This window comes from Chenopodium quinoa, unplaced genomic scaffold (assembly GCF_001683475.1).
Source record: "Chenopodium quinoa cultivar QQ74 unplaced genomic scaffold, ASM168347v1, whole genome shotgun sequence".
Taxonomy (NCBI): Eukaryota; Viridiplantae; Streptophyta; class Magnoliopsida; order Caryophyllales; family Amaranthaceae; genus Chenopodium; species Chenopodium quinoa.
In genome coordinates this window covers 1,208,558-1,218,868 of record NW_018742292.1, presented here as the reverse complement: position 1 = coordinate 1,218,868, position 10,311 = coordinate 1,208,558, and the positions used below count along the sequence as shown (strand labels likewise).

The window sequence follows — 10,311 nt, the reverse complement described above, 5'->3', positions numbered from 1 at the left end:
TAAGCTACAATAAAGCATAAACCTTGGGCTCCAAGCATAAACCTATTAGAAGTAGGAAACTTTCTCTTAGCTTGGTCTCCAAGTAAGAAACTAATTAAGATACTTCCTAACAACTTAGAAATTCTAACTCAACTAAAATACAAGAAAATAAAGAAAATTTAAGATGCTTAAATTAAGAAAAGCCCTCTCAAGTGAAAGGTAAAAACTTAGAAGCAGAACTCTAGAAAAACTAAATAAAAATTAATTCATTTCATTCCGCCACCCTAAGCCCACCACACGCGCCACACTAGCGTGTAGCTGGGCTCAATCCGGTGCCGGGAAGCCGACGCGTGGGCCCTATCTGGGTGTGTGGCCCCCGTCATCAACGCCGGAAGTGAACTGCTACACTTCATCATCCTTGGTGATCAGACTTCCTTCTTTCCCCATTGTTCTAGTGGACCTTTCCTTGTTTATTTCTTTGTTTGGGCAACCTGTAATGAGGCTATTTGGACCTTCTAAAAGTGTCTTGGGCCCTTCAAAAGAATTAGCCTCTTGATTCACATTACGAGGGTTGCCCCACAACCTTCTGGTATGGTGGAAAAATCTTAAGAGTGTGTTTGGTAGAAGGGGATAAGGATTTCTAATCTCTCCTCACCTTTGTCCCATGTTTGTTTACAAGGAATTGAGTTTTTCGGTGGGATGAGATAGGGATTAAATGGCTTCTTATTCCTTGAATCTTGTAACTGGAGGGGCAAGTATAAAGATTGGGGATTAATCCTTGATGTATTTAATTACTATACTACCACAACCTTAGACAACAACTTAGAGCGGCAACAAAAACTACCACAACTATGGTTAATAGCGACAACAACTCGCAACCCCCAAAACTCACTGCGGCAACAAGGCCAACAACTCAGCGACAAGGATATAAGAAAAAAAAAAGGGGGCAGAGAAAAGTATGGGGTTTTAGTATGATTGATGTTAATTTTGATGATGGAATATTAATTTGTTACCAATTTATGCAATTAAATTGAGAAAATGAGAGTCATGGGGGAGGAGTGAAGGAACAGTGCTATAAAAATGGAGGTTTGGAATCTTTGGAGAGAGAGAGAGAATGGTGTGGGTTGAAGACAATTGTTTTGATTGATGATGATTCTAAAAGGGCAATATAGTAAAATATGTTGGTTTACTATATGAACTTCCTACATTTATCCTCTTTTTTTATCCTATCAACTAAACAAGAGAGAGATAAAATAATTGTAATCTCATCTATTTAGTCCCTGTCTTATCCTCCCTCTTCATCCCTTCATATCTCATTCCTCATACCAAACGCTTCGTAAGGGTTTTTCAATACATAATCCTAATTTTTTTTGTTGGAATGATTTCTTGAGCCATTGTTCACGACGCGGGGGGGGGGGGGGGGGGTTGGAATGTGTGAAGTTGTTTTGAGTGTAGGTTTTTGTCACCAATCTATTCATTCTTCACACAACGTTTACTGCACTACATCAAACATCCTTACATTATAATATTATAATTGTAATATTAATGTAATAACTAGATTTCTCATACTTTCTGTGCTGTAGGCCGGTAGATGCATACTTGCAGATGTTTCATGATTAATGGAGAATGCCTCCAAGCCGCTGTTTTTAATCTGAAAGCCATCAAGGAAAATGCAAGTCATTAAATTAGGACCAAGCGAACAGCATTCGCACAAAAAATTCACAGGAGTATTTTGGTAAAACAATACTCAAAAAATAATAATCAACCATTCACCACAAAAAATTGTGTTTGGTTTTGAACTAGTATAAAAAGGCAAGTTTGCATCTCAAAAAGAGTGGAAGTATCAATAACCTGAAAAATTAGTATTGCAAATCTAGTGTACTGAATATAGCTCAAGTGTCTGACTCTGAGTTCTTCCCCACAATAGTCAGTGCTTCCTCAATGGCTTGTACAAAAGTAGCAATTTTGTAGGTGAAGAACCCTACTAGCATTGGTATCAAGTCTAAGTGCATAAGTCCATATTGAGGAACCGCAATCCTGCAACCAATTGGGATAATAATTGTTGGAGGAACTTATAATCCTGTTGAATTCACAATCACATCACAAGCATGTACGGACTATTACTTACCCGTTCCAACGGTTATAGATCATGACTAACACAACTGGAACCAATAGCCTAGGCTGCCCAACTGCTGCCCTGCAAGCAAATGATCAAATGGAAACCAGATAATTTAGATTCTTAGTCATTAACATGAAAGCAGAAGGAACATAAAACTGACAGACTGATAAAGGACAACTTTTGCATCACAGGAATGGTTTTATGATTCAAAATGTGTGAATTGATCAGTTTCTAATGCTGCCTCTTACTGGACTACCCATCACAGCCAATAGTAGGGAATGCAAAGTGATATTTTAGGGGATCAAAACTTAGATGCATGAATTGAAGAGAGATGCAGTTATCAGGTATCTGAATATCAGACATTGGACACATCGTCTACTAGAAATGTGAGTTATCAACTTATCAAGGCCCAACTATGCAAAACTATTAAATTTTGGTAAGAAAGACTCCTTTCCCCTCCAACTGTGTTTGTCTAATTGTATTATTTAAAGCTTTACTTTTTTAGCTTGAAATTCTCTTTGTCCATATTTGAGGGGCAGGCACCCTCAGGCATAAATTTTGTGTATAGTTCAAACTTTATTATTATGTCATTCTGCACCCAATAAAACTTAAAAACAAAAAATTTGGACTCGTTCACCTCATAATATGCCTACAGCCTAAAGTTACTTCAAGCAGACAACTGATGTATAGCTGTTATTGAATTCTCAAATGGAACACCAAAAGTAAGTACAGAGATCCAAAATCACAAGTGAAGCATTTAAATTGTCTGAAGACATCATCATGTAGAGGCATGAAAAGTCACAGCAATGTAGGGCTACAGAATAAAAATAAAAGCTGGCAAATTGAAGAAGAAAAACAGCACATACTTGATCATTCTCCTAGATCCTGAAGAGGCCATAGAGTCTACACTGTTGCCAAGCATCCGTATGTAGGCCAATGAACCCAGAAATCCAGCACCAAAACTGTAAGTTATTAAGGGATATTCATTAGCCACATAAAATTTTAGGCATCTTATATCAAAGGACTTCACGAGTTTTTGAAGGGGAGATTGAAGCCCTAATTTAATCCAGAAGATACTTATAAAATCAAGAGTCGAATCTCAGCAGTGGTAATTGAAAGTAATAAATTCAGCAGTACTTCTTCACATCTAAATTTCAGTTAACCCATGCAGCCAGTATCACATACGTCACTATTGGACTTGACCCAGGAGGCGCTGGAACATCCTCTAATGCAAAACATAGCAGAATGTAGCATTACAATTCTACAGAAAGTATTTTTAGCTGCAATGTATGGCAAAAGAATTTGTGAATAATGTGATTTTTAAAATAATCATCGAGAGGATAAAATCTAGCACATAGCATATCAAATCATGGAAGTTCATGTCACAATCAGTTAGCTTTCCATACTGTTTGAGCATTAATGTGTATCCACCCCATAATTAAAGGCTTCAATGTCTATGTGCTCCACTGATCCCAGCATTTAACACCACAAAGTAACAACACTAGAGGAAAGAGATTGGAGTTTTAAACTTAATGATACTTAACCTTATAGCGATTTCTGGAGTGTAAGAAACATAAGATGAAACCAATCCAACACCGCCGATTCCCACTGTTAGCAGTTGCAGTTTGTTCTTCAGCTGCAGAAGTGATAACTTCAGTGAGGAACTCATCATGTAACCAGAGGCATGAAAGCAAAGAAACAAAAAAAGATTTACTGATAGGGCACCATAATGTGACAGGTCTAGTCAGCAAGTAAAACTAAACTGTTACAACTCAACCTTATAATACTGCTCTCTTGATTGGGCAGCTAGAACTTCTGGATCCCCCCGAGGCTGCCTTATTTCACGAAGCATCACATCCTACAACATAATGAAATGTTAAGCACTCCACACATTAAAAAAGTCTGAATTATTAAGAAAACAATGGTATCTGGAACAATTATGCAGAACAATTAGGTCAGATAAGTGACACTTACACTGCCTCCAGTTGCAGCCTTAGTTGCTTTATCCCATTTCTCCTGCTCTCGCTTAGTGGGTGCCAGTTTCCATCTTTGAGTAGGGACTTGCATATTCTGGTGATGGGGTCATGTGATCATCTATGTTAGCAGTGATTTTAAGAAGGTAAACAGTAATATTTAATGTCAATAAGCATACTTTGGCTGTTGCAGTTGGCTGTTCTACCGCTGGTTTTGGAGTTACTTTAAGAGAAGCACTTAGATCAACTTCTAAACTGTATCACATTCACCAGAGGTCAGTATCCTCAGTTCCTTACCCCCATCAACATTGGCTAAGCAGATAAAGATTGAAGAATTGCTGCGAGGCATAGCATACCTGTCAAGACTCATGACTCTATTCAGGCTTAGAAATCCAGAGGAATCCTGTTCAGGAATCAGCAGTTAGGTAATTATTTTCATGATAAAAGTCAGCAGCAGTACTAAATGTAGATGAAAAATAAAGCATCCATCTCATTTTGCGTAGTTTTAGCAAAGCTGTAGAATGAATTGGAGTGGAGAGATGCAAGTAATGAGCGATTTTGAGTCAGATATTTGAGAAACTGACTAAATAAGGTGACTACAGAGCAACAAAAGGTCTTTACCTAATTGTATGTACCAAGACTGGTGACATCTAGTTTCACCAGTTGAAACTTGAAAGAGACATAATAGCTTTCATCACCAATGCTAGATTAAACAGATAACTTTAAGTAACAAAAGCTTAAGAACTTAACTAATGTAGAAAAATTAGACAAATCAATTAACTAGGTGCCATAAGCCAACAGTTTATATGCCCACTTCACCAACAAAAATTATTTATTTAACCAAAAATTCACACAATTTATTTTACAACTGAGTTGCAAGCAGCAAAAGCAAGCTTACTTCCAACTTCCAAGCACATAATCCAATATCATTCTACTCAATAAACCCAAGATAAGCCAAAACTACAGTAGGAGTAGACAAGTAGAACTGATTAAAGGTAAGCACAAGCTTGCTGTACCCCAGTTGCATTCCTTACTGCTTATATGTATCAACAATGACATCTAAATTCAAACAAAATGATCAGATAAAAAGTTTATTCCATCCCCATTGTTTCAATTTTCATCACTATCATCCTCTTCGAAACTAAACACTGGCATCTCATCTTCATCATTGTGGAAGAATGACTTCCTTCCAACTAACTGAGACACTCTTTTCGCAGCACCTGAATCTCTTGGACTCTCATTAACATGTCGAATAATCCTAATTTTTGGACACTCTTGAACGACCTGCTCTTCAGCAAAACTCAAAGCCTGACAGACAGATTCTTCAGCTTCCTCATCAACCCCATCCTCAGTACTGAAGAAGGATTTCCTACCAACTAACTCAGCCACCCTTTTAGCAGGGCCGGAGTCTCTAGGATTCTCGTTTATGCACCGCAGATTCTTAATTTTCGGAACCATATCAACCATTTTCGACACAGACAAAGGTGTCTTGTGATCAACATTCTTTTGAATTACCACTTCACTAGGAATTTTCCACCGCCTTTTCACTCTACTTTCAGTTGCTAATTGCTCTCCTCCTGAAGTCTTTTCTGTTAACGAAACACGTTTCTTATCAGACCTCTTAAAATCCTCCTCATTTTCAGACAATGACCTCTTCCTAAGTTCTTTCACAGCCGAATTCCCCCCATTTGAGACCTGATTATACCTACTAGGAACCACTCTACCACTCTTAATTGGCTTCTTGGCCGGACCCGATTTCTCAACATCTTTAGCAAACAGCTTCTTTGGTTGAATTGAAGAAATAACAGCATCTTCTTTCTTTGCTGTCTTCTTAGACCCAATTGTAGTTGCAGCAGGCTTTGGCACTTGTGCTTTAACAGCAGTTTTCGACCGAGCTTTTGGACTTAAGCTCATACTTTTCCCTCTCTCTTTAGTAACCCTCAATTCATCAACATCATGTAACTTCCAATAACAAGATTTCCTCCTGTTTGCACTCTGCTGACCAGGGGTGATAGCATCTTGCTTCCCAAATTGCTTCAACTTCGTCGCCGAGTAAATCTCTGCCGGCCCGAGACTAATGCCTCTTCTCACACTTCTCATGATCTCCGCCGGCCCCATACTTAACCCCCTTCTCGGTGTCTTCAATTTAGCACTCAAACTCATCGAATCTTCAAACTTGTTCTGTTCATTAGAGCTTCTAGTACTCTGTTTTGGCGGATCCATGAACTTAGCAGCAACAATTTTTCCTTTCTTCTCCATCATCTTGGCATTTTGTTTCGCTTTTTCGATACGTAGTGACTCTAACCTCGATGACAATCGATTAATCTCCTTCTCAATCTCCTCAATCTCGATATCGATATCCTTTTCCTCGAGTTGATTCCCCTTTTCTAAAACACCCATCTTACAAATTGGGATGTTCTGGGCATTTCTAATTACTATGTTATCTTGCAAAGGCTTACCCTCAGATAAACATTTTAAAGAAACCGGGGATTCCGCCATTGAAGGGGTCCGATTCTCTTTAGTTGAATCGGATTCAATCGATTGAGAAAGATTGATTGATGATAATGGATTCAAACCTGACCAAGAAAACTTGACATTTGCAGAATTTTCTGATTCTCCGTTATCAAATGCTGCATTATTCCATATTTGAAGATCTTGCGAATTCATTGTTTCTGGGTATTGCTGTAAAACGCTCATTTTCGGGGGTTCGAATTCGAAAATTTACAAAGAAATTGAAGTGAGAGAAAGAAAGAGAGATGTAAATTTGATGTGAGTCTTGAAAAGATGAAATGGGAATTCAGAGAAATTTTGATGAAGATAGAAAATTGCGTTGAGGTTTATAATATTTTCGACCGTTGGAGAAGGGATTCAAACGTTATAAGTCCGCTCCTATATGAATGTGGGCCGTTGGATGTTAAACGGCTCGTATACAGACGCTCCGATTTTTGATTGGAAAATGATGGCTCCTTAAATTCTAATTATCCGTTTAATTGACCATTAATTTTTTTTTTGATTCATTAATTGACCATTAATTAATACCACTAGTAACCAATAATAATAATAATAATAATAATAATAATAATAATAATACCACTAGTAATATTTGTACTATTATATTAAAAAAATAAAAAACCTAGTAATATTTGTACTCATACTTTATTTTTAATTTAATTAACTAATGAAATACGATCATGTGAGAAATATCTATTCAAAAAAAAAAAAGAGAAATATTGTTTGAAGACTTAATTAAGCACGTACAATCATTCACAATAATTTATAAGGCTGAAAAATCCAATTTTAAAGGTACCCTTCTATAAAGAGAGTGAAAAAAGGCCAATAAAGTTTAGGGCAAGTTATATCCAAAATTTGTCTAACTATTTACATGATATTTTACTTAGTCAAACCATACTAAATTAAGTCGTGATGTGCTAGCTAGGTTATGTCTTGGGTGGTAAATAGGTTCGTTCGCTACCCACACAAACTTAACCAAAAATATGGATGGGTGGCAACCCAAAGTGGCTTATCGTCAATTCGTAATATATCCGGGTTTATTTTTAATTATCTAGATTAGTTAATTATGTTATGTCAGTAAAAGGTTAATTAAGAAGACTAAATAGTCTAATACAAGTACTTCCTCCATTTTTATTTAGTTGCAACACACCTCTTTGACACGCATGTTAAAAACGATATTAGACTAGGTAAATGGATAGATTAATTTATAAAATTTTAACACCTACAAAAAGAAAGGAATAAGTTACTACGGTTTAAATTTCATCGCTTAATTCATTTGTTAACCTACTTTAACTATCTCATCGATAAGTGTGATAAAAGTGTATATTGCAACTATAAACAAATAGAGGAAGTATTATTTTTGAGTTTTTTTGTTTTTGCCCCCTGAAATCCTATCACTAGTAAATTCTTTCATGGTCCAAGTGTCCAATTGGATTTAAAAAGACGTGAAATTGTGGACCGAACTCTCAATGACCACATATGGTCCATTTTCAAGCTTAGAGGAACATCACCCTTGTTCAAAAATCAGCGTTCGGAGTCCTAGTCTTCCTAACCTTATCTTAAATCCCCAAAACCCGACCACAAATTAAAGGCACGTTTGATATCACTGTAACTTTCGAGTTTTAAAATGTCAGAAATTAAACCGTATTACTCCGTAAACCATAAATAAAAAGCATTGCCAAACAACACGTAAATGGCTAAATACTTAAACCTTATCGCTGATCAACAAATCACTAATTCACTACCACCAATTTCAGAATCATACCGTTATTAATCTAAACCCCTTTAAATTTATTCAAATCAATCAACAAAAGTGATGCTAATAATCAAGTAAATTACCTCAACAGGAGGAGAAGGAAATAAAGAAGAATCATCAACTAGAGATTGATCTTGAACAAGCTTTTCCATCTGAGGCATAAAATCTCTGTTCCAAATTAAGTCAGATGATGTAATTGGATCCTCCTTTTCTCCACCCCAATACTTCCGGAGCTTGGTGGTGGTGGGTGGGCCACCGTATTCACCCGGCGCAACGCCGGTGCTCCATTTAACTGGCTTCTTGTTCGGAAGTAAGATTTTGGTAGGCGGCCGCGCCGGCGGAGTTGATGGTATTGTGTTAGGTGGTGAAGGTGTTGGTGAGTCTTGTGATATTGGTGTTGCGCTTGAGTATACTGTCACATAGTTTAGGATTGTCATTTTTTTTTGTGAGATGAATTTGATTTTGAGAAGTGGGGAAATTGGTTGAATTTGATTGTTGTTCGTTGAAACACAAGAAAGTATGTAGAGATTGAATTAGAGTGTGGAGAAAAATAGGAATATCTTATGGGTTGAGATTGATATTGATGTTCATATGTTACTATCCACTCATTCCCCCAATGGCCAAATCACTTTGGAAATAAGATTTTTGGTTCAATTTGGAGTTATTATACTTTATCCTTGAGGAACTAGAAATGGAGGAAAGTTATGCATTTATTAATGGATATTATTGATTAAAATATTATAAAAACACTATAGAGAGAGAAAAGAGGAGAGAGATAGGAAGAGAGAAGCATGTAGGTGGACCACACTTATTTTTTGGTCGGATTGTATCACGTGATGAGGGACCACATGCTGATTGTTCCACTGAAAGTTTATATAGTACCATTGAATACTTAGTAGTACTATTTACACATAAATTTAGTACAACTGAATACATATATAATCTCATTATTTGCACATATAGTATCACTGTATATTCAATGGTACCATTTGATCATCGAATGATATCAGAATATTTATTCGTTTGTACATATGCATAATTACATGCATACCCTTTGTCATGCATTTCTAAATGCCTAACATTCCTCCTTTTAAAATTCCTCGCTTACCCTTAAGATAGTAGTATTGTCTAGTTTATTGAAAGTACAAAATATCTAAGGTTAGTTAACTTTGCTTAGTAATTACAATTAGTATGGAGTAATTCAGAGTTGTATCCGATGTTTAACTATGTAGTTTCGCGTCAATAATAATTACTATCTCCGGTCCATTTTATTTGCAACTTTGGGGGTCATTGCGGAGGCCGAGACAAAACTTTTAAGGGGGTTGATTAGAAAAGGTAAGGGTACGTAATTAGGGGAGTAATATGGAGGGAATACATGTGGTCCCATAATTTGACTTTTTTGGACCACTTGGACTTTCTGATTTTTAGTGCGAATTTCCCACCAAGAGATTCTGGCAGCATACAAACATGTGGGAAATTTGTTTCCCACTTTGTTTCCCTCCCAAATTTTCACCCCAAATTCAATTTTTTCCAATTTCCCCCAAAATTCGAATTTTTCAATGTCATTCTAACATAATGCCTCTTATAAAAGGAGGGCATCCTTTTGTAGGCGTCGCTCGAAGTGCGCCTACGTTAAAGCATGTTGAAAAAAACTTGGCACTCTTAGGAAGTAGGAATTAACAATACGATTAGGGACAAGGAAAGTAGGGAGCCGCCAACAAGTTTTTTAAGAAACTTGTAAACCGTTCACGGATCATAAAAGGCAACCACGATAAAGGGACAACGATAGACAACACCGATTGACCCGTGAAGGTTACACCCCATTCATAATCCATGAGATTACTAACTCCATATGGTTCGGAACCACGAAAGGAGGATGGGGGATGATGGTACGAAGTGAGTCATGGAGTCACATTCGCCCATATTGGCCTCTACTCGATTCTTATAGTGAAAAGTGATCTTGCGATCTCAAA

The 10,311-nt window shown here is 36.9% G+C and overlaps 1 protein-coding gene across 2 annotated transcripts; it reads right to left on the bottom strand.

Moving 5' to 3' along the window:
* Window positions 1–1,404: 1,404 nt before the first annotated feature.
* On the bottom strand, window positions 1,405–8,974 carry LOC110686207. 2 transcript variants are annotated; one of them, XM_021862814.1, is made up of 10 exons: window positions 8,422–8,972; window positions 4,428–4,474; window positions 4,251–4,326; window positions 4,073–4,168; window positions 3,876–3,956; window positions 3,643–3,734; window positions 2,965–3,060; window positions 2,108–2,176; window positions 1,831–2,016; window positions 1,405–1,630 (listed from the first exon to the last, which is right to left on the bottom strand). In XM_021862814.1, the coding sequence occupies exons 1-9, from the start codon at window positions 8,773–8,775 to the stop codon at window positions 1,872–1,874; spliced, it is 1,056 nt and encodes a 351-aa protein (XP_021718506.1). In that variant the 5' UTR covers window positions 8,776–8,972; the 3' UTR covers window positions 1,405–1,630; window positions 1,831–1,871. The 2 variants fall into 2 exon arrangements, with proteins under 2 accessions (XP_021718506.1, XP_021718515.1); XM_021862823.1 differs by lacking the exon at window positions 1,405–1,630 and having other exon boundaries at window positions 1,827–2,016; window positions 8,422–8,974.
* Between the last annotated feature and the right edge of the window lie 1,337 nt (window positions 8,975–10,311).

Coding starts and splice junctions, on each gene's coding strand:
- LOC110686207 (XM_021862823.1), bottom strand. CDS start 8,775: ATGACAATCCTAAACTATGTGACAGTATACTCAAGCGCAACACCAATA. Junction 4,327..4,427: donor AGAGTCATGAGTCTTGACAG/GTATGCTATGCC, acceptor AATGTGATACAG/TTTAGAAGTTGATCTAAGTG. Junction 2,017..2,107: donor ATCTATAACCGTTGGAACGG/GTAAGTAATAGT, acceptor AATTGGTTGCAG/GATTGCGGTTCCTCAATATG.